We start from the raw sequence: 24467 nt of genomic DNA on the forward strand, positions 1-24467 counted from the left end.
GAAGAACTAAGGGGTATGAGAAAACATTCAATAAACAATAGCAGAATCTCCTTGAGAGTCTCAATAGGAACTAAACAGAAATGCTAGAGTTGAGAACACAATAGCTGAAATGAAAAATTTCCTACATGGTTTCAAAAGCAAACTGGAGGTAGGAGAAGAAAGGATCGGTGATTGCAAAGATGAGAAAATTGAATCAGTTCATGCTGAGAAACAGAAATAAAAATGAATAACGAAGAGCAAAACAGAGTCTAAGAGACTTGTGGGACACCATCAAGTCTACCAATATACACATTATGGGAGAAGCAGAGGGAGAAGAAAGGGAGAAAGAGACAGAGGGAATATTCAAAGAAATAATGGCAGAAAACTTCCCAAATATAACAAAAGACATGAATACGCACACTCAAGAAGCACAATGAACCACAAACAGGATAAACTCAAAGAAACTACACCCAGACACCTAGTAAACAAACTGTCCAATGCCAAGGACAAGGAGAGAGTTCTGAAAGCTGCAAGAGAAAAGTAATGAGTTACATATAAGGGAATCCCAATAAGATTAAGGGCCAATTTCTCATCAGAAACCATGGAGCCAAGAAGATAGTAGTACAAAATATTTAGTATTGAAAGAAAAACAACTGCCAACCAAGAATTTTATATCCAGCAAGAATTTCAAATGAGGGAGAGATTAAGACATTCCCAGAAAACAAAAGCTGAGGGAGTGTATCACTAGTAGCCTTGGCCTACAAGCAATACTTTCCTTCAGACTGAAAGGAGAGGACACTAGACAGTGGCTCAAAGCAGCATAAAGAAACAAAGCTCCCCAGTAAAGGTAACCATATTGGTAATGAAAAATGCCAGCACTAATGTATTGTATTTTTTTATATATAACTCCACTTCTTATTTCTTACAGATGCTAAAATGCAAATGCATATAAAATAATGATATTGGTTTTGGACATACAATGTACAATGATATAATGTGTAATAAGTACAAAAAAATGTGGAGATGACAAAGGGGTATAGGAACAGTATATGGGTATGCTACTGAAGTTAAGTTGGTATCAAATCTAAAATGACTGTTATATATTTAGGATGTTAAATTTTAACCTTATGGTAACCACAAAGATAATATTTGAAAATATATTCAGAAAGAAATGAGAAGTGGCTCAAAATGGTACGATACAAAATTTCAAATAAATATAAAGGAAGGCATTAACAGAAAAATTGAGGTTCATAAAAGGTATGAGACTTACAAAGACAAAATAGCAAAATGGCATAAGTCCTGCACTATCAGTAGTTACTTTAAATGTAAATGGATTGAACTCAGGAGTCTAAAGGCAGATTGGCAAAATGGGTAAGAAAGCACGATATAACTATATGCTGCTTATAAGATAATTACCTTAAATTCAAAGACATAAGTAGGTTTAAAGTGAAAGGATGGGGAAAAAAACATACCATGCAAATGGTAACCAAAACGGAGCTGGGGTAGCTATACTGATGTCAGATACAACAGACCTTAAGTCAGAAACTCTTACGATGGACAAAGAAGGTCATTATATACTAATAGCAAGAAGACAAAAAAATTATAAATATAAATGCACCTAATACATGAGGAAAATATTAACAGATTTGAAGGGAGAAATAGATAGTGGTAAATTAATAATAGGAGACTTCAATACACCACTTTTAATAATGGATAGACTACCTTGCAGAAGGTCAATAAAGAAACAGAAAGCTTGAACAATACTCTAACACAACTAGAACTAACAGACATACATAGAACACTTAGCCCAACAGCAGGAGAATGCATATTCTTTGGTGCACATGGCTCATTCTTCAGGATAGGCCATATGTTAGGTCACAAAACAAGTCTCAATAAACTAAAAAATAATGAAATCACACAATGTATCTTCTCCAACCACAATGGAATGAAGTCAAAAATAAATAAAAGAGGGAGAAGTGGAAAAGTCACAAATATGTGGAAATTAAACAACACATTCTTAAACAACCAATGGGTCAAAGAAGAAATCACAAGGGACATTAGGAAGTATCTTGAAGTGAAGGAAAATGAAAATACATTTCCTTATGGAATGCAGCAAAGGCGGTGCTGAAAAGGAAATTTATATCTGTAAATGCCCATAATAAGAAAAAAAGAGAAAGATCTCAAATCAGAGGACTAACTGGAGGATATAGAAAAAGAAGACAAACTAACCCAAAGTGAACAGAAGGGAGGAAATAAACATTAGAGTAGAGATAATAAATGACAGAGTAAAAAACAAACAAACAAACAATAGAATCAACAGAACCAAAAGTTTGTTCTTTGAAAAAAACTCAATAAAAAAGACAAACCTTTAGCTAGACTGACAAAAAATAAGAGTAGACACATAAGTAAAATAAAAAAATGAAAAGGGAGATAATAATACCAATACACAGAAAAAAAAGGACTATGAGAATACTATGAACAACTGCATGTCAACAACCTAGATGAAATGGACAAATTCCTAGAAACACACTAACTACCTACAGTTTCAAGAAGATACAGAAGATCTCAACAGACCAATAACTAGTAAAGAGATTTAATCAGTCATAAAAAACCTCCCAACAAAGAAAAGCCCAGGACCAGACGGTTTCACAGGGGGATTTTACCAAGCAGTCTAAGAAGAATTAAAACTTCCTAACTCATTCTGTGAGGCCAACATCACCCTCATACTAAAGCCAGATAATGGTATCAAAAGAAAATTACAGACTAATATCCCTCATGAGTATCAATGCAAAAACTCCTCAATAAAATACAAGCAAACCAAATCCAGAAGATTTATACAATAAAAGAATCATGCACCATGATCAAGTGGAATATACCCCAGGTATGCAAGGGTGATTTAACATAAGAAAATCAATAATTTAATACACCACATTAACAAAATGAAGGGAAAAAGCCCAAATGATTGTCTCAAATGACACAGAAAAAAATTTGACAAAATCCAGCACACTTCTTGATAAAAAAAACATTTTTAAAACTAGGAATTGAAGGAAACTTCCTCAACATGAAGAAGGACATATACGAAAAAACCCACAACTAATATCATACTTAATGGTGAAAGACTTACAGGTTTCCCTCTAAGATCAGGAGCATGACAAGGATGCCCACTGTCATTCAACATTATATTGGAAGTTCCAGCCAGAGCAATTAGGTAAGAAAAAAAGGAATAAAAGGCATCCAAATTGGAAAGGAAAACATAAAACTTTCCCTATTTGAAGATGACATGCTCCTATATACAGAAAATCCTGAAAAATCTACAACAAAGCTTCCAGACCTAATAAATGAATTCAGCAAAGTGGCAAGGTATAAGATCAACACACAAAAATCATTAGTGTTTTTATACACTAGCACTGAACAACTGGAAAAAGAAATCAAGAGAAAAATTCCATTTATATTAGCAATGAAAAAAATCATACATCTATAAATAATCTTATCAAGTATGTAAAGGACTTGTACGGAGAAAATTGCAAAACAGTGCTAAAAGAAATCAAAGAAGACTTAATAAATGGAAGGATATCCTGTGTTCATGGATTGGAAGACTAAATATTGTTAGATGTCAATTCTATCCAAAGCAATTTACAGATTCAACATAACCCAAATCAAAATTCTAACAGCCTTCTTTACAGAAATGGAAAAGCCATCCATCAAAATTTATATTGAAGGCTAAAGGGTCCCAAACAGTCAAAGTCATCTTGAAAATGAATGAAATTGGAGAACTCACACTTCCTGATCTTAAAACTTATTATAAAGTCATAGCAATCAAAACAGCATGGTATTGGCACAAAGACACACATATAGACCAATGGAATTGAATTGAGGGGTCAGAAATAAACTGTCACATTTTTAGCCAACTGATTTTTGATAAGGGTGCCAAGTCCAGTCAATTGGGAAAGAATAATTTCTTCCTAGAAGAAACATGAGGAAGCATTTTCAAGACCTTGTGTTAGACAGTGGCTTCTTAGACTTTAGAAAGCAACAAGCAACAAAAGAAAAACAGGATAGATGAGACCTCATCAAAATCAAGAATTGTGCATCAAAGGACTTTATCATAAAGGTAAAATGACAACCTATACAATCTCAGAAAATATTTGAAAGCACATACCTGATAAGGATTTAATATGCCGAAAATATTTAAAAATACTACAACTCAACAAAAAGATAAACCAATTTAAAAATGGGCAAAAAACTTGAATAGACATTTTTCCAAAGAAGATAAACAAATGGCTAAAGAACACAGGAAAAGATGCTCAACATCTTTAGCCATTAGGGAAATGCAAATCAAAATCACAATGAGATACCATCTCATACCCACTAGAATGGCTACTGTTAGGAAAAAAAAAAAAAAACAACCCAGAAAACTACAAGTGTTGGAAAAGATGTGGAGAAACAGGAACACTTCATTCATTGTTGGTGCAAATGTAAAATGGTATGGCTGCTGTGGAAGACAGTTTGACAGTTCTTCAGAAAGTTAAGTATAAGAGTTACCATACAACATGGCAATTCCACTTCTAGGTATATACCCTAAAGAATTGAAACCAGGGACTTGAGCCTATATTTTCACACCAATGTTCATAGCAGCATTAGTCACAAATGCCAAAAGATGGAAGCAACCCAAATGTCCACCAAATGATCAATGGATAAACAAAATGTGGTATGTACACACACACAATGGAGTAAGACTCATCCATAAAAAGTAATGACACTCTGATACATGCAATAACATGGATGAACCTGGAAGACATCATGTTGGGTGAAATAAGCCAAATGAAATAAGAACAAATACTGTATGATCTCATTGATATGAAATAATTAGAATAAACAAACTCAAAGAGTCAGAAACTAGAATATAGGTTACAAGGGGCCGGGGTCAGTGTAGGGAATGGTGAGTTAATGTTTAAATTATATAAAGTTTCTATTTGGGGTGACAAACAAGTTTTGGTAACAGATGGTGGTGATGATAGTATAACATTGTGAACATAATTAACAGTACTGAATTATATATTTGAATGTGGCTAAAAGGGGAAATTTTAGGTTCTATATATTTACTAGAATGAAATTTTTTAAAAAAATCATGGAACTGTACAACACAAACAGTGAACCCTAAAGTAAGTCATGGACTATAGTTAACAGCCCAATTATAAAAATGTCTTTTCATCAAAAAACAAAAGCTCTAAAAAAGAACCCATGGTTACCTTTTAAACAAAATTAAAAGTTCCTGAACTTTTCATCTCATTGTTTCAACTGGTCCTTTGAGAATAATGTTGCCTTGTATTTGTATAACATGATACAGCTTACAAAGTCCTTTACTCACATATAATCCCACTACATCCTGGTGAGACTCTGTGACATCCATAGAGATAACTCCATTTCACAGATGAGAAAACTGAGGCTCCAAGAGTTTAAGTAATTTTGACGAGGTGACACAACTTGTAAGTGATGATGTGAAGACTGAAGCTCAGGTCTCATCTCATCTTGGCCTTTATCACATAACTTCCTGGTAAGACCCCTAGTCTTCTCATCTTGTCTTATTATTAAATCTTTATGCATTTAGATTTTTCTCACCAACTGGATGATAAACTCCTTGTTGACTAGGGCTGTGAGTTATATTCTTTGTCTTCATTCATTCATTCCTTCAATAAAAACATACTGAGTACCGCCCATGTGCCAAGCATAAATATGACTAAGACACAGTCTAGTCAGAAATACGAACAATGACAATTTTCCATAACTGGTGCTGTAACAGAGGTACCATCTGTGCTATCAAGCCCTGGGGGATCAGAGAACACTCTCAGGAAGGGTGGGGCAGGGGACAGGGAGCCTCCTGGTTGGTCCAGCACCCCACCATGCAAATCAACACCCAGTAACTGTCTAACCAATGAATGAATGGAAACCCTGCCACTGGAGTGAGAAGTCATGAATGAGACCCAGAACTCTGTTGGGTTTTAGCATAATTCCAGGGTGGCTGAGTCAGATTCTGCACAAACCAAAAGAAATTACTGGAACTGTGATTAAAACATGCTAAAATAAAGCCAAAACTTCCTACGCTGTAACTCTCTGCAATTTCAAAATATGAATGGTAGTTGTCTTCCAATAAAACAAATGGTTGACAATCACATAGAACTTTGAATAAGAAGTGAGATATGGTAGGTCTGAACAAGTTAGACTGAAATAGCAACACATCCCAAAGTAATTTCAGCGGAGAATAAAAATATATATGCAGGGCCCGCCTGAGGAGCTGGGGGAGGATACAGAGGTGTTGGGCTTCCTCCCCGGGATTGTTGCTGATGTTCTCACCAACACTGAGGACTGACGGCTTGGTATGCCAAGCTCTCTATCTTGGTGCTTGCCCTTTTGGAGCTTGTTACCGCAAAGCAGAGGCTAAACCTGCTTATAATTGTGCCCAAGAGTCTCCCCAAGTGCCTCTTTGTTACCCAGATGTAGCTCTCTTTCTCGCTAACTAAGCCACCTCGCAGGTGACCTAACTGCCCTCCCCCCTATGTAGGACCTGGCTCCTAGGAGTGTAAATCTCCCTGGCAACACAGGACATGACTCCCAGGGATGAATCTGGACTCGGCAGCATGGAATTGAGAACATCTTCTTGCCCAAAAGGGGGATGCGAAATGAAACGAAATAAAGTTTCAGTGGCTGAGAGATTTCAAATGGAGTGGAGAGGTCACTCTGGTGGGCATTCTTACACACTATATAGATAACACTTTTTAGGTTTTAATGTGTTGGAATAGCTAGAAGTAAATACCTGAAACTATCAAACTCCAACCCAGTAGCCTTGACTTTTGAAGATGATTGTATAGCAATATAGCTTACAAGGGGTGACACTGTGATTATGAAAACTTTGTGGATAGCACTCCCTTTATGCAGTGTATGGATGGATGAGTAGAAAAATGGGGACAAAAACGAAATGAAAAATAGGGTGGGATGGAGGAGATTATTTAGGTGTTCTTTTTTATTTTTATTTTTTATTCTTATTCTGTCTGGTGTAAGGAAAATGTTCAAAAATAGATTGGGGTGATGAATGCACAACTATAAGATGGTACTGTGAACAGATGATTGTACACCATGGATGACTGTATGGTATGTGAATATGTCTCAATAAAAACAAATTAAAAAAATAGATTGGGGTGATGAATGTATAACTATATGATAGTACTATGAACAGTTGATTGTACAGTATAGATGATTATATGGTAAGTGAATATATCTCAATAAAACTGAATTTAATTAAAAATTTTTAAAAAATGGTTGCTCTATGGTGAGTAAAGAAACAAAAAGAGAGGGTGTTATGGAAATGACTTCAAGGAGACCATCCTGATGAATGCTGCCTTTGAAATTCAGGTAAATGGAGCATCCCTTATTCCCAGCTCAAACAGTCATTGGATGCTATAACCATGGCAGCTGACTCAGCCATGGGAAAGTTGTTTGAGACTCCAATGTCTAGGACACAAATGGTAGAGAAGTGGCTGGGTGTAACACCAGCCCTTCCTCTACTACCAGGTGCCCTTAGCTGACCTCAGTCTTCACAAGTCTTCAAAGACAGAGTCGATAAGGTCTCTTCCATCTCCTTAATTTAATGCTGCTACAAAGTGAAATAAATAGAATTTACTCTTATATCAACTGTGATATATGCTTTCCTACACTAATATTCTGAAACTTTCCACCATTTATGAACAATGGGAGAACTTGTTTTAATTTACAGCCCTCCAGTTGGTGCTTAGCCCAATTCCAAATCCTAAGATCGTGACCCAGCTCATCAATCCTAGTTTGTCAAAGTCAGGGATGCCATGAGCTATTATGTAACACCTTCCTTATTCTTTCCTGTCTGCAGTTTGCAGAGCCTGTTTGCCTCCCAAATTCCTGCCCCTTCCTGTGGAGGCAACAGAAGACTCCAGCCCTGAATCTTCTTTAAAGGGAGGGAAATGTTTGAATCAATGCCTTTCACATATGAAAAGAAAGAAAGAATGAAAAAAAAACTGCCAGTGGTAAAAAGAAGCCAAGCTGTATCAAGATACACAGGATTAAATGTGATAAATAAGAGGGACATTTAAATTGACAAGCTGAAAAGAATACTTCCAAGACTAGATGTATAAAACAGTGGAGTGAAATATATTAACATGACCATTAAATATCCTTAAGTACTTTTCTTTTAAATGCCAACATTTTCACTTAATTAAAAACTGGAAGAGATCTGTAGCATGAGGGTGGTGGCGAGAATTCCACGTGGGCTTTAGGATCAGAAACGCTCCAGTGACCTTAGGCACATTTCCAACCACTCTGAACCTTGGTTTCCTCATCTATAAAATGGAGACAATATCTATGTAATTTAGAAAACAGTTATTGTGCACTTATGCTCAGGCTGTATGCTAAGCACATTATCTAATTATTGCAATATATTGCGTTTAATTTTCACAACCATTAGTTCTACTTCTTTGTGTAATTCATCCACTCCATAATTAAAGATGTGTGTGTGTGCGTGTGTGTGTGTGTGTGTGTGTGTGTGTGTGTGTGTGGTCAGAAGTCTGGCAGTGCCTGACTCATAAAACGTGTTAAAAGAGAAAAAAGATAGCTATTACCATACAAAGACTATCCTATGGTCACTTTTGGAACTACTCAGAGAGGACAAAAGAGATTTGGAGATTTAGACTGCAGTCATGAGTTACCTTTTCTAATAAGTGACTGATAACACTCAGGGCTTATCACTGTTCTTATTTGACCTAAAAGAAACAAGATTCAATTCAATCCATCTTTTCTTAAACGTGGTAGCCCTATTCAGCACGGTAACCTGGCTTTACCTCACTGCCTACTTCAAAAAAAACAACTGAAAATCACTCTATCGGTGTAGTCCTTAAACAAAAAGCCACAAATCTGTGGCTCAAACAGGCATTGAACTATAGGAGAAATACACTGGAAATAATTTGAAGTAGACTGCTAAGACCACCTTTATTCGTTTACTCATTCATCCACTCACTCACATTGTATCTCTCTCCTCTGTTCCCAACAGTTTCATTTTCTTATCTTCACTCCTCACTGACAGAGTCATAGAATCTTAAAGTCGGAAGGGACTTTAGAGGTCATCTAAGAGGCCACCGCTTCTTTTCTAAACAGACATGTACTAAGTCCCTACAGTGGAGAGACACATGGAGTGGTCGGAAGTCAGACTGTTGGTTTCCTCCCTGACAAATGGAACAATGACAGTTCGTACCTCATCTATAGGGTTTGGGGGGTAAATGAGATAATGTACCTAAGTTTAGTAAAAGGCCTAACAGAGAGCAGTCTTACTTAAAGGTATTATTCTGAGCCCTGCACAATATGCTTTGTCCATCTGGTAAAACCCAAGACATTACCTCCTAAAGCAGCTTATTCCATTGTTTGGGCAGCTCTAATTATTATAAAGTTTTTCTTCACTTTGAAGTAAATGCACTGCAGCTTCTACCCACATGGATACAGAATTTAACCCCTCAACCTTCAAGTAACAAATGCTCTCTGCTCTTCCCTTCCTCTTCAGGCTAATTGATCCTTCTGGTTTTTACAGACCGGAAGTCAAATGTCCCCACCTTCCCCTCTTCTCTGGTCACATCCTGGCTTGTACCCAAACTCCTCTCCAGATGCCAGGTACAGACTGGCTGGCAGAGCAAATAGGAGTGATCACACTTCTTGTTCTGAATATAACTACAGCATCCTAGGAGTTGAGTGTTTTGGGGAGCACTACATTGTGAGGTTACTCATGCTAAGCTCTAAGTCTGCTAAAACTCAGGAGTCCTTTTCATGCATGTGACTACTGATCTATGCCCTCTCTAACTTTGGTTTAGGGGATGCAAATGTAAGGACTCCACTTTCAGTGCGCTATATGTCATCTTGTTACACTCAAACATTTGGGATCACGATTCTTGCACCAAGCCCTCACTCTACCTCCTGGACCCATCCACAGGTTTGAGACATATACCTTCTCAGGCCACCTGACACTGCCGCCCTTGCTGTGGCCACAATAACCTGAAAGCACCTTGCCTCAGTGGTACCTCTTCTCTAGTTTTCTGACTTGGGTATGGGACCCTGCAGAAATAGCTCATACTCATGCATGTGTAAACCTGGAAGTACCAGGAACCCCATTCCGTCCCCCAGCCACTCCTGAGGTGCATTCCATGTATCTTCTCAGAAGATCCCATGGGATGGTGCCCCAGTTGCTCAAAACAATGACTTGCTTGATGACACAGGCTCATGTGGACTGTCCCTCCTTCCCTGTTTCTCTCTTCCCAGGCCCCTATTCCCGCCCCCAGGAATCAATGCCCAAAGCCACTGCTTCAGGCTCTGCTTTCTTGGGGACCCAGGCTCGGTCACACACCATCAACAGGAACAGCAATGCTAAACATGTGCGCCCTGAGGCACGGCACCAAAAACCTCCCTGAAGGCTGACAGTGGCCAGAACTAGTTCTGTCCATTGCTGAAATCACTTTAAAACCACACGACTCTGCTACTGCCCAGCCCCCACCTCTCCATTTCATTGATCAGGAAATAGAATTTGTCAAATAGGAAATGGGATTTATCAAAGGCTCAGCTGAAACTTAAACATGAAATGCTTCCCAGGTGCCTGTGATCTGCCCAGAACCCAGAAGTCTCTCAGTAAATGCTAGCTCCCTTATTTTCCCTTCCCCCATCAAAGAGGAAACGACATTAATCCTCTGTAACCCATTCTTCCCAATCTTAGGAAAACTATGTTGGTTCCTATTTTCCTGTCCAGTGCTCAAAAATCATGTTTTAAATAATCTTCTTTCTGGTGTCCTGCCCAGGATCACTGTTAACCTCACAGGTCTCTACAATGCACAGAACTTACTTTCTCCCTTCTTTTATTTTTCAAACTGAGACAATGTTTTTTTATCTCAGGGCTTGTATGGTTCCCCCTACTCCTTCATAACTCTCAGAAAAATTAGAAGTGGTTCAGCATTGCCATTTTGGTCACACATCTGAACTGTTCAAATCACATATTTGGTGCACATATTCACACACAGACAGAACTACATACAATTAAAATCAACGTCATATATGCGTTTATGCTGTGCACACAAATACTTGAATTCTACCGGCAGATCAGGATAAGCCGCTTCAGAAATTCTGATGCTTGTGCTTCATGGGAGTGCACTGGGGAAGTAGGAAGAGATCTCTCCCATCCGGTCTCAGAATTAGCATTCCTCCTCTTTCCAACTTTACAGTCTACAACATCAGCAAAAGAGGAATCTTTCCTGGAGCCTCATTTTCCATGGGCCCTGATCATTAGAATGCCTCCAGCAGGAGCATGTCCAAAACTTGGGGAAATACTACAACAGGGCCCCGGCTCTGTCTTCTTCAATCCCAGACTTGGTTCAGGCTGTGAGAAGAGTTCAGAGGTTCAGGGAGTGAATTATTGCTGAAAGCAGTCTTAGAAAGCTCAAATAATTTAATGAGAGATCATACTACACACACACAAAAAGCAAACTATTCCAGTGTTTATCTGTGGTAAGTAAACCTTGAGAAGATTTTTAAGCCAATAATTCCATCATATGAAACACATTTTACCACTGGGATGCTCTTTGAGTAAAGTGGTCCATAGAGATTTTCCAGAACAAAATGACCTAAAGTGCCTGTGTAGCTTGATGTGCATTACTAGTTAGGGCTGACCATATAGTGCCCCCACAAGCATTCAGTTTTTGGCTCTCTCCTCCCCCTGCCTTCCAAAGAGGTGCTGCCATAAGATCTAAGAAAAATCTGCTCTGCTCTACATTTGAAGCTACAATAAAACTCTAAGAAGAGAGTCTGAAAATGACCTTTCACAGCAGTAATACCAGGTGGGCAAAAGAGGAAACGATCCACCATCCTGACACAGGCACCATCTGGGCAGCTTAAAACCAGACCCCAAACAAGGGCTCTCACAGGCAAGTGACATGTGATAGAGGCTGAGACAGTGAAAAGAACACTGGACTGAAGACAGTCAGAAGCCCAAGATTCTAATCCCAGATCTACTGGCCACAGCCACATCAACAGATGTCTCTGGGCCTGGGAAAATCATGGTGCTTGGCCAGAGATTTTCAAACTTCTTTTCTTGGAGAGTTAGGGTTAGAGTCTGGGGGCAGAAGTGGAGGGTGGGGCAGGGGTTGGGGGGGAGCACTTCATTCCCCATAAGTTTCACTTACAAAGAAATTTTCTGATGTACATACATAGAACTTGAAAGCCACTATACCAGTAACCTCGAAACCACCTTTCACCTCTAATAGTCTATGATCTTTCTATCAGAAGTGTGGTCTATGGACCAGCACCATCCATGTCACCTGGGAGATAGTTAGACCCAAAGGAGCTCAGGCTCCAGCCCAGATCTCTTCAATCAGTTTTCAGCTTAACAAGATTCCCCAAGTGATTTGTATGAACATTAAATTTTGAGAAGAGCTGGTACGAGACACTTTCATCTTTTCCTAGAAGTGTTTTAGATGTTACTGCTTAACATGAGTTATAACCAAAGTACCCTACAAAAGTATCCTCCTGGAAGGAGCCAGGAGAACTACTACTGAGTCTCATAATTTCGTGGATACTTAAAAGGAACGAAAATATTAGGTGACCAGATATTTCCCACCTTCATGTTAGAAATCGGAGGGGCATTTGGATTGACCCTTGGATGCCCCTTTCTCCATTCACCAAAAAAATCATTCTTGATGGACAATATGCATCTTGCTTCTCTCTTTCTAACCTATTCCTACCCATTCTTCAGAGGAAGCATCAGGAAGCCCTGCCCTTTTACATGGCACATGCACAGAGTCCCTCTATTTGGGTGTGGTTTCCTTAGTGGCAAGTTTTTTGGCTTACAACTCGGCAGGTGAACTCACTATCCTCGCCCCCTACATGGGACCTGACTCCCAGGGACGTAAATCTCCCGGGCAACTCAGGATATGGCTCCCCGGGATGCATCTGGACCCAGCATCGTGGGATTGAGAACATCTTCTTGACCAAAAGATGGATGCGAAGTGAAACGAAATAAAGCTTCAGTGGCTGAGAGATTTCAAGTGGAGCCGAGAGGTCACTCTGGTGGACATTCCTATGCACTATATAGTTAACCCTTTCTAGGTTTTAATGTATTGGAAGGGCTAGAAGTAAATACCTGAAACTACTAAACTCCAGTCCAGTAGCCTTGACTCTTGAAGACGATTGTATAACAATGTAGCTTACAAGGGTGACAGTGTGATTGTGAAAACCTTGTGGATCGCACTCCCTTTATTCAGTGTATGGATGGATGAGTAGAAAAATGGGGGCAAAAACTAAATGAAAAATAGGGCAGGATGGGGAATGATTTGGTTATTCTTTTTTACTTTTATTTTTTATTCTTATTCCTTCTGATGTAAGAAAAATGTTCAAAAATAGATTGGGGTGATGAATGCATAACTATATAATAGTACTATGAACAGGAGATTGTATACCATAGATGACTGTATAGTATGTGAATATATCTCAATAAAACTGAATTTAATTACAAAAAAAAAGGGAGGGGGTTTGGCTTAAAAGCCAAAAGTCTTGTAAGCCCTAAAGCACTTGTTTTAAATGATGTGTTCAAGTTTACTTCTTCCAATCAGTTTCTCAGACTACCCAACCCACTGTGTTCTCTTCCCCTTCACTCAATGCCCACTGTATTTGCTAATCAGACTCTACCATTTACCAATCATTATGGTCTAATTTTATATGTGTGTGTGTGTGTGTGTGTGTGTGTAATTTTACCTCCACAACTACAGTGTACAATCTTTGAGAGCAATCCCTACACCAACCTCACTTTTTGACATAGCACCCAAGTCTCTGTTAAGGTGCTTGACAAATTAGTATTTGCTGAAAAACTTGAGGCTTGAGGTTTCTTACTGGATACTCTTTGCCAGATATCTTATAACAGTAGTATCCACCATGTAAAAAAAAAAAAAATACACTGAATCATTTGAGGTTTTTTCCCCCTATTAAACTAAGATAAGGAAAACTGTACTAAAATGTTGATTGTGGGGTGGGAACAAAATCCTAGAATTAGCTTTTGAGTCCCAAGGAGTCACATGCTCTGATATAAGCCAGCTAATTCCTCTGAGCTCCAAGCTGGCTACTGGGCTACTGGGGTGCAGGCCTCCGAGCAAGGTCCAAACCTTGACCAGGCTAAAAAAGAGGGAAAGCTCAGCTCCTACTAGGACAGTTTTGCTTTCTTTGGAAGGAACCTGCCTCAGACGGCTTCCAAGGAAGCAGTCTGATTTTGTATCTTAATCTGTGTGAATTGGTTGAGTTCAGGAAAGCCTTGGAAGGAAAGATTAGTAGGAATGAAAAGGAAGGAACAGACTAAAAACCCAAAGTAGTGACGTATTAAAAAAAAAAAAAAAAAAAAAAAAAAAAAAAAAGAGGTATATGAGCACCACAGCTTTCCTAGCTAATGAGTTATACAAGTGACTTCACTCGAGGGTGAAAACCTCCAAATTTCTCCTCAAGCCAAGGAAAAGCAGCATTATCCCTCTTCCCTGGTGGTGTCAATTCTCTTTAGAATTACACTTCTGCAGGATATACTGGGGAATTTTCAGTTACTTCTCCATCCTTCAGGCCCACATTTCACCCCTGATTGTTTATTTAAACATAAACAAACCAATTTCACTGCTGTTAAGTTTGTCTGCCTTTTAATTGCTTTGATGGGGGCCTGTTTATAACACATACTTAGTTGCTGAAGCCCTTGAGTACCCAAGCTAAACAACCAAATCCAAGTTACTCACAACAAAGGCTACGAATGCACAACCTGCAACAATTTACAATCAGTGAATTTCCTAGTCATTCCAGACCAACCCAAAGAAAATTACAACACCCTAAGTGAAAAGTGTTTCCTATATAAAGCCCTGAAACATTTCATTCAACAAAATGATTTCCTCTTTTTACATTTACCAACTGAATGAAAAAAGTGTTGACCCATTATATGGGAAAACTGGGTCAGTGTTGTATTTTTTTAGGCCCCACTATGATAGAAAGTGGAACTTCAAAGCCAAGTTGTAGGAGGTGTAGCAAAATAGACATATCGTTTCAGGATTCCAAACCACCCCCAATCTCTTCTTGAAAATCCTTTAAGTAAAAAGATTTCCTATCATTAAGGAAAATATTATTTACACTAGTTTCATAGTAATTAGAGGTAAATTTAAACCTAAGGGATAGAAGAGGTCCTCATCGGATTATTAATAACTGACATCTGGATGGACAATAGCAAGGTTTTATTATCTCCATTTTACAGATGAGAAAACCCAAGCAAGAATTAATTGGCTACCCAGTGTGGAGGACTTCAAAATCCACACTCATGTCCTCTACAACATATGCCCTGCCACAGATATAAATAAATGGTCACCTGGACAATGCCCTCTTTTCAGCTCTATCTCAACCCTTCTTTCTTCCCCATACATCAGGGCTGACAGCAACCAAGCTGTTCTGAGCTGATGACGCCACCAGGTGGCCAAAACAGAAACTGTCTGAACCAAACTTGACCTCACTTCTCCCATTTTTTCCAAACGGTGGATCGTGTATATACCAGTTAAGCTCTTTCTCAAAAGTGTATACAGATACACAAACACACCACAAACACACATACACCCCTTTCATCTTTTAACTCCTTTCCTTTTCCCTCCTCATTCTCAGTACTCTCCTGCCTAAAAGTCCACTTGGGTTCCTTGTCATCTCTGCAGGATTAGGTCTAAATTCCTTAGCTGGCAAACAAAGTCCTGCACACCTACCTCTCCTGTTTTAACTTCTGCCTCTTAAAACTTAGCTTCTACACTCTTCTGGCTGCACTGAACTCACCATTTCCTACACACAGGTAGGCCTTTTCACAAGGCAATGTTTTTATAAATGCAATCCTTCTGTTTGAAAAATGCCTTCCTTCCCCAGTCTCTATAATTCCTTTTTCAAATCAAACCAATTTTTATTCAAGATTCAAAACAAACTTTTTACTCCTCCTCAGTAAATTCTTTCCTAGGCAATTAACTGCTAGGGTCATAGTGCTCCCAGAACCTCTCCCCCTCCTTCTTATATTACCAAATCTATGCTTTAGCACCTAAGACATCAAATCAGTCATTTATTCAACACCACTAAGCTTTCATGTACCAGGCACTGAGGTGGATGCCTGGAATATAGTAAGTTACCTCTGCCTTCCATTACAGAATATTCCCAATGTTTCCCATTGGGCCAGGAAAACAGTAGGCAGTCAGAAAATGTTTGTCGAATGAACTGATTAACAAATGAATGAAAGAAATATATTTGTGATCTAAAAAAGCAAATCAGGGTAGAATATAGCATACCTGTACTATGGAAAGCAAAACATCATAAAAATCATAGAACCAACATCTTCACCTTCTAAAGACAACAAATATGCCCACAAGTCCTTTTCAATCTTCCCAACTGAGTTTTGTCTCAAGCACCACCATTTCAGATAATCCTCTCTTGTGTTTAATTGTAAGGGTAGCAACAATTTGCCATTTATTCACTATAAACATACACAATTTTCCCCATAAAATTTACACATTTGTGGGTTAAAGCGCTGTAAATTACTTTGTAAATGAATTTCCATTTATTAATATTGTTTCTACTGGAAGACATATTTCAAATCCAAGGGATAAAAATTATATACAAACCATGCCACATAAGCTACTTTTCTTTTGGGAACTGCAGGGAAAATCAATGGGTTCCATTTTTGTAATTTGCAGGTAATAAATAACCTGTTAGCCCCAGAAACAGTCATCTACAAACTAAAACTGGTCTGAAGTTTCAATATTATCTGAGCTGGTTATGAAAGTTCTGGAAACAAATTCTTCTTTGATAACTGACCCAATGAACAGATAACACCCACTGACCAAATCTTTGGTGGAAAAAAACCAACAAATAAATCCATAGGGACTGATTCAACCATTTCCTTTGGATCGTGTTTGACCACAAATCTGAAGTAAAAGATGAACCAGGTAATCTCCAGATGCTCACTATATTCTAAATTTAAGAGAATGAAAAGTTAGTATCAAAATACAACCCATGGATCTCAAATAAAGCACATTCAATGTGCAAGATATCTCTCTTTTTAAAGTCAGTCCTGGCGAAAACAGAGCCATGTTCATACTATCACTAACTAATTTTTCTCCATTATTTTTCTTTATTCTACTGAGATATGAATTTGACTCCTGCTCACCAAGTTTTAAAGTTTCTACAACACTGGACAAAATATGTGTGTTTGTTTAATTGATGACTACAGATTAAAGTAAGTGATTCATGGTGGTTTTGGTATTGGAAATCTCAGCCATCCAACGAATGAGTCATTCTGAACAGCCTAGTTTTCTGAATGGGTAAAAGCTTTACATACTAAAATAACTTTGGTGGTTTATTATGTTATCATAAAATATTTTACATATTCCTCTGCCTTCTTAAAGAGTGTATTTTAAAACGTATTTTTTGTATCATTAATTGTAAATAGCAGTTATTGGTTTATATTATTACAGAGTGATGCCTGCAGGGTTGATAGAGGGTTTCAACCCTAATATTCCCAAGCAATGAGAGTTTCGACCCTATTATTCTCAAGCCTTCATGGCTCCTTCCCTCCTCCCAGTGTCTAAAGTTATAGTTTTTCTGTCTCTTTCCCAGATGTCAGGCTGTCAGGGGTCATTTTTCACTGCTCATTATAGCAGTCCTTCACTCCGTTCTGTATGTGCTACCCCTAATATGCTAGGGATTATTTTTTAAATTAAAAGAGTATGTTAGGATTGTGTCTAGGCTAAAAGTATGTTCTGAGAGAGGATGTGAAGGAGTCTCCCCAACATTATGCCATCTATTCTGGTTGCTAAATGGGCCTTTTGCCCCACTTTCTCATTCTTGGCTAGGTTCCATATATGCAGAGAGCCACAGTTCAGACTTCGGTACATTAGGACAAACCTTGGTGCTCCTTATGATTCCACACTCCAAAAGTAAACCAAACCATGATATGAGCTCACTAATGAATTCCTGTCCCGGCCACACAACAAATCAAGTGCAGAAGTTTGCAAGCAGGTAAATGGCTAGGTTGAAAGATTAATCCAGAAACTCAAAAATGGTCCCTATCTTTTCATACTGGTTTTGTATTTTGTACACCTACACCACTTAGCAGCATGAACAGGTAGGTACCTTTTACAAATAAGTATGACAAAAAAAGCTTTTAAGGGAAAAATTACTGAATGATTTTGGAAAACACACATAAGTTCAGTTTTTTTTTTTATTAAATTACATTTTTAAACTAAGCAACTACTTTTGAATACCATACATTTAATTGTTTACTTACTAACCTGATTAGGGCTGTATTAAAAAAAGTCGTCTCCTTCACTCAAAGGGAAAAAATGTTACTCCAACATTTTAGTAAGCTAAAAATTATCATTATCTCAAACACGCCCTGCAAGCACTGAAGTCAAGCATTCAACATAAATCACCGGACTTAAATTCTTTGCATTGTATAAAATGCACAAGTTTCTATAATCTTGTTAGGCAAACCTGAGAAAGCAAAACCAAGGTGAACCAAGCCACCAAAGAAGCTGCCCCGTCCCATTAAGGAGGAAGCAAAAGGACTGGATCATCAGATATCTTCATCATGCTTCCACACCCTTTGGAAGGAGGCTGGCCCTTCAGCTATTTATAAATGTGGAACTGAACTAACTGAAGGGGCCCTGCTACTGCTGGACTTGTGAGTAACCAAGCGTCACGCTCTGAATCTTAGCAGGGCCTGTGGAATCTCCCTTGGTATGGCCCTCCATACTTGGCAGCACAGGATCCTTTGGGTGCAGTCCTGTCTGGTCAAGAAAAGGACTGAGGATTTCTAACAGTCACTTCCAGTCTTCGACTCTATATATGGAAAACAACCCATTCTAGTGTTTTCATCATCATGAGCACTGCACCAGCAAGGAGGCCGGCCCTCCTCTCACTGTCCAGAAGGCACACTCACTTTAGGGTCCCCCAGACAACGCTGCCCAGGACTGGACCTTGTCATCAAATGGCAGCCCAGATCTCTGCAGTCTTTCAGCCTCTCGGTTCTAACACGGAACAGCTGGAAGAGAGGACCCTGCATTCTTTTCTCTGTGTAAACACCGGGGGCTCTGTTCACTCCTCTGCTGCAGCATGGCCGAAAGAATTTTTTCCTATCCAAAATCACAACTGGCAGACCTTTCTCCCACCCTCAGCATCCCCCACCCCGCAGGATAGAATTTCAGTCGGATACTACCCACGCTAGCAAATGGCAAACTGCTGAACCTTTCAAGTATATTCACTTTCTATACTAGTTGAGGTGTGTGTACATACTAGCTAGGTAGTAAGAAGCAATTGCTATATTCAATAAAGTTTCCTAACAGAAAGCTTTAAGGTCCTCAATTCATGCCTGCTCTTTCTACAAGACCTTTTATCTAAATTCAGTACTGATAACGTCATGACGGATAAGCGTAACCACATAATATGCATACTGCAAATGTCATTTTAATAGTCTGAAGTGTCACCTACATATTATTCTGAAGACAGAGCTCTAATACCAGACTATGCATAGGGGTAAATAAATTTAAAATTTGGATTTTCATATATCCCTCATATAGCTCTATCAAAAACTGGCTTTTGAAGGGCATTCCCGGGCTTCCTCATGTGTTGCGGAAGTCCCGCGAGCCACACTGCCCAAAAGGAGGGAAAAAAAAAAGCCCAGAAAATCCAGACTCTACGTGACCTGACTTACTTATTTCCCAGGCAACTGCATAAGAGAAACATCAATCATTCATGCCACCCTAGCTACCTCACGAAAAGGACTGAAGGAGTACACGGTGGGCAAAAACCAAAGCGGCCAGCGGTGGTAAGCAGGCGGCGGGGACCAGGGAAAGGGGTGGAGAAGGAAGCCTGGGGCCCTGGGGGGCTCGCGTCGTCCGGGTGCCCGCGGAGCGCTGGCGGGGGCGGGGCCCAGGCCCCAGGCGGGGAAGCTGGGAATCGGGTGGCGGCGGCGGTGCGCACTTACCCGGGCTGTTGGCCTCGCCTTCGAGGACGTGCAGCTCGGCGCAGTCGGCCAGCGAGTGCTCCAGGCAGAGCTGGAGGAAGCGGGCCTGGGTCTGGCTCACGCGCTTGAGCAGCGACAGCAGCGCAACAGTCTGCTCGCACTCATTCCAGCCCTTAAACCAGCCCGCCAGCACCCCAACCTGGTCACGAAACATCATGGTTAGGGGGCTGCCCTCGGTCTAAAAAGCCCCCTCGGCACCCCAGCCCGCCCCTCCCGCCCCAAAGTTTAGCGGAGCCCCAGCTCCGCGGCCGCCGGAGACGCTTTCCTGTTTCAAGGTGGTTCTGGTGCCCGGACGCTGCAGGTATGCTGCCTCGACTCCTGCCTCTTTCGTCTGGTTTCAGTTACGTTCTGGTGGTTCTGGCTGATTTCCCCAGAGAGGATGACAGACGGAAATATTTCTTTTTAAAAAATAACTATTTTTTTTAATCCCCACAAGGCACACAACTGAATGATGAATACTCTGTTTTTCCCCCTTCTCGCAGCTCCGGGATGGTGAGTTTTGACGTCCCGGGGTCTCCTCCCGCTGGGCGGCAGTTCGGACCCTTCACACCCGCATTTCCGAGCGGCGATCACCACTGGAAGGAGAGAAAGGGCTGCAGTGAGACCTGGGCCAGCAAGGGCGCGCGCCCGGGGATGAGTGCATCCGAAGGTCCCCGGGCGCGGGGGGGAGGGAGGGCTGCTCGCGGGAGGTTCGGTTCCCCCAAATGCCAGCTGCCCCCTCCGCACCCGGATGCGGGAGATGAGCTATTCCCGTCCAGGGAATGGCGAAAAGCCTCCTTCCCAGGTGCTGGAGGGGACCCCAAAGCTTCCTGTTGCTGCCGCTGCGAACGGGTGGTGCTCCCCGCACGCCGCACCCGGGGTGGCCTCCGGGTCTGTGCCTGCGAACGACAGCACCAGCAACAGATCTTCACCGCGCCGAAAACTTGCAATGCGGTTGAGAAGGGGTGCGGGCGCGGGGGCGGGGTCGGAGGGGGAGCCTAATGCAAAGCAGAGGCGGAGGCAGCGGCAGCCCGAGTTCCTTCCTCCCCTTCTCCTCCTCCTCCTCCACCTCCTCCCGAAGAAGCAGCCTAGCGGCTGCAGCTCCATCTACAGCAACAGCGAGCATCTCCACCGCCAGGCGCCCCTCTGGATTTAGGCCGTGAGCAGCCGCGGCAGCAGCTCGAGACAAAAATAAACTCTCCCCACCCAAAGCTCTGCGCCCAGCAGGCGGCGGCGCAGCTCGGAGTCCCGACTCCCTCGCGCAGCGCAGCGCCGCTTCAACCCACCCGGGAGGTCTCCGAGGGTCCGCTTCACCCGGAGCGATCAGATGTGTGCGTGAGCGTATGTGTACGAGAGTGTGTATTCTAGGCATCCTGCCCCCGCCGTAGCCGCAGTCGCCTACGGGCAGGTCTATCGGGCCCACGCCTCGCCGGTGCATCCCAGGCCGAAGGCGACACTGCCCCGGGGCGTGCGCAGCGCCAGGGCAGCCCGAACTCGCAGGGCTGCTTCCCTCCGCTGGCAGGGCGGCTCCGCGGGGAATGCGGCTCTGCGCCGCCGGCACACGCCCCCAAACGGCCGGAAAAAAAAAAAAAAAAGTTCGGCTTCGGGGGCTCCCCAAGTCCTACTCGGGTCCGGGTGAACACCGGTGAAGAGGGGGAGAACGGCAGCTCAACCCTCAAGGGGCGGCTCGCTCCCAGCACCTCGCTTCTCGGCTTCTAGAACTTCTTGGGCAGAAGGGGAAGTCCCGCGAGAAGGAGACCCAGTGACCGACAGGTCTTCCCCCGGGGGCGGAAGGAAGGGGGCGCTCACCTCGGCGCGGCTCATCTGGGCGGCTTGGGGCCCCACGCGCGGGTCCGGGGCCGCTGCAGCTTTCAGCGGGGTTGGGGGCACCCGGAGCGCAGGCCGCGGGCCATGCCGTCGGGGCAAGCGGCGCTGCGGGAGTGCGGCGCTGCGGTTCAGAGCTGCGGCCACCGCCGCCGCTGCTGTCTCCAGTGTCGGTTCGCGGAGGACTGAGCCGCCGGAGCCGGAGCTCCCCACATGCTACTGATTAACATACACCATTACATCATGGGCTTGGCAGGGAGCGCCCGAGCGGGGGGAGAGGAACCCGGGAGGCGGCGGCGGCACGAGGGAGTAGGGGGAGGATCCCGGGACCCGACGGAGGGCGGGGGACGGATTCCTGAGTGGGGACTAGAAGGGGGGAAAGGAGCGGGGAGGGAGGAGCCGGATGGCGCAGAGGGGTCGGGTTGGAGGAATCTCGGGGCGGAGGGAAGAAGTTTGGGAAAGGGGAGGGGTCGGAGTGAATTCCTGCCCCATGTCGCCAGCGCGTTCAGGAGGGGCCGGGGCTATCAGGCCACCGAAGCCTAGGCAGGAGGGAACCCGGAGGGCACTCGGGCGGGGGCGGTGCTGCCACCGGCTGCTCGTCCTTGGGAATGTGGTTCGCCGACTCGGGTGACCCCTTGGCTCTGCTGGGGCCAGGCAGGGACAGAACTGAGTTGCCCGCGGGCGGCGGCGATCTGGGGTCACTGCCGCTGGGGGCAGGGACGACATCTGGAGGTCGCCGGCGCGGAGGGCTTAGGAGGGCGAGGGGCAGTTATTCGGGTTTTTTTTGGGGGGGGGGCTGGACGTCCCGGGTCTCTGGGCTCCGTGCGGCCCTTGTCCGTGGAACTCGAAAAATGCCAGACACTGCCTTGGCCTAACCACCCCTCGGCCGGGATTGAGCCCTGGACGTCCTTTGCTTCTGCTGGCGGCCTGGCGGCCGGGCCCGCGCCCTTCCTGGACCTCGCTCTACCCTTGAGGAAGCGGCCACATTTCTGGGGTCCACACCGGAGGGAGGCCCGGCGCGTTGACCGCGGCTTGGTGCCTGAAGCCAAGGCGAGTGTCGCCTTGGGGGTCATGGAGGCGGGGCGAGGCCACCTGTAAGCACGTCAGAGTCGTCGGGCCCGGCCGCTTTTACCTCCACCTGAAGAGTACGCTGAACCAAAGCCGAACAGGGGGCTTCAAAGGCTAGAGCAGCGCGGTGGCGCACGCAAGGGTGCGGCGCCGGAGGCCGAGCGGCTCGGTGGGCTGGCCTGGCTAGTCCCGAAAGTTGAGGATTGGTTTCAAATGCCCTAAAACCTAAAAATCACTGTACCTTCAGATGTAAATTGAATGTTTAGTTAGACTTGATGGCCAAATCTAGGCTATCTCCGTGTGTTCGGTAAAAACACTGTGCCCTCAAACATTTTCTCCAGCAACTTGAAGGTTTGTTTATAAAAGAATATTTCTGAGAGATCAGTGAAATGCATGTATTCTCCCCAATATAGTATTTTGAAGATAAGGTATCTGAGATATTATTCCACTTATTGACACTTCGTTCTTTCTTCTCCAAGCATCTGCAATCCTTTCTTCCTTTCCTCAAGTCTAGTTTCTGCTGCTTTAGGTTGTGTCAGACATGTGACATCACCTAACCATCTGTTAGCGTATTGGAAGCTCTGGTTGAGCTATAAAAAACTTAAATGTTAACATTAAAATTGGGTGTGTGAATAAAAAAAAAAGTTCACTATTAACCAGTCAGAAAAAAATAACTGCATAAATAATTTCATAAATATTCTGCCCTGTTTAGAAAATAAGAATTCTGGAGCCACAGTTTTATTTTCTTTTGTTTTATTTATTACTATAAAGGCAGACAAGCTTGATGTCTCATTTTCTCTAAGACATCATTATCAATTAGCTAGTCCTTAGTAATAACTTGTGGGGCATGGGGCTAGAATTAGAGTACGGCATATTTCCCTACATACTTTGCTACAAACTGCAGCCAAGGCAGATGTTTGTCCCGCCCCATCTGGGGCTTTTGAAAGTGCCCCCAACCAGTGATTTCTTTTTTTTTTTAAGTAAAGTAAAAGAAACATAATCTTTGTTAACCTATTTACTGTCACCTGCAGCTTCCAAAATGAATAGTAAAACAAAAAACAAAACAAAACAAAAAAACCTTGCAAATATTCAACAATTTTACTTATGCTGAAGAAAGAAAATATTGCCATCTACTGGAGGAGTGAAGTTCTTTGACCTAGGAAAAGATCTTGATTTAATTTAATTTTGAGCTCTTACTGTTCAGGACACCCTTCATAGGCTGAGAAATACAAGGGTAAACATGACATGAGTTACAAGTCTCCTTTGCTTTTGATTTCCCTCGTGTGTAGGTTTGAAACTATTATGGACCCTAGAAGAGCCATGATCTTTTAATCCAATCTTGTGGGATGGAACCTTCTGATGGAGATGTGACTCACCCAAATATAGGTGAGACCTTTGGTTAAATTATTTCCATGGAGGTGTGAACTCACTCACTAAGGGTGGGTCTTGATTAGTTTACTGGAGTCCTTTAAGAGAGCCATGGAGAGAAGGAGCTCAGAGAAGCTGAGAG

The 24467-nt window shown here is 42.4% G+C and overlaps 2 protein-coding genes across 6 annotated transcripts in view; one reads left to right on the forward strand and one right to left on the reverse strand.

The window, feature by feature from the left end:
• SAMD4A (sterile alpha motif domain containing 4A) overlaps window positions 1-22129 on the reverse strand; it is a 245799-nt gene extending 223670 nt beyond the window's left edge. Inside the window, exons 1-3 of one of the 5 annotated variants that reach the window (XM_037832669.1) lie at window positions 21352-21857; window positions 20813-20964; window positions 20048-20661 (exon numbers count right to left, since the gene is read on the reverse strand). In XM_037832669.1, the coding sequence (XP_037688597.1) occupies window positions 20048-20243 (196 nt within the window). In that variant the 5' untranslated portion in view covers window positions 20244-20661; window positions 20813-20964; window positions 21352-21857. The other 4 variants (XM_037832667.1, XM_037832671.1, XM_037832670.1 and 1 more) reach the window with 4 other exon arrangements.
• On the forward strand, window positions 19481-21784 carry LOC119532638. Its single transcript, XM_037835045.1, has 5 exons — window positions 19481-19493; window positions 19786-19888; window positions 20569-21049; window positions 21179-21406; window positions 21509-21784. Exons 1-5 carry the CDS (start codon window positions 19481-19483, stop codon window positions 21782-21784), a joined length of 1101 nt encoding a protein of 366 aa, XP_037690973.1.
• Window positions 22130-24467: the final 2338 nt, after the last annotated feature.

This window comes from Choloepus didactylus, chromosome 4 (genome assembly GCF_015220235.1).
Source record: "Choloepus didactylus isolate mChoDid1 chromosome 4, mChoDid1.pri, whole genome shotgun sequence".
Taxonomy (NCBI): Eukaryota; Metazoa; Chordata; class Mammalia; order Pilosa; family Megalonychidae; genus Choloepus; species Choloepus didactylus.

Bases quoted from the DNA above. Each gene is read 5' to 3' on its own strand.
- LOC119532638 (XM_037835045.1), top strand. The intron at 19,889-20,568 runs GTAAGCAGGCGG...CCCTTCTCGCAG, and splicing joins AACCAAAGCGGCCAGCGGTG to CTCCGGGATGGTGAGTTTTG. The intron at 21,407-21,508 runs GTATGTGTACGA...GGTGCATCCCAG, and splicing joins GATCAGATGTGTGCGTGAGC to GCCGAAGGCGACACTGCCCC.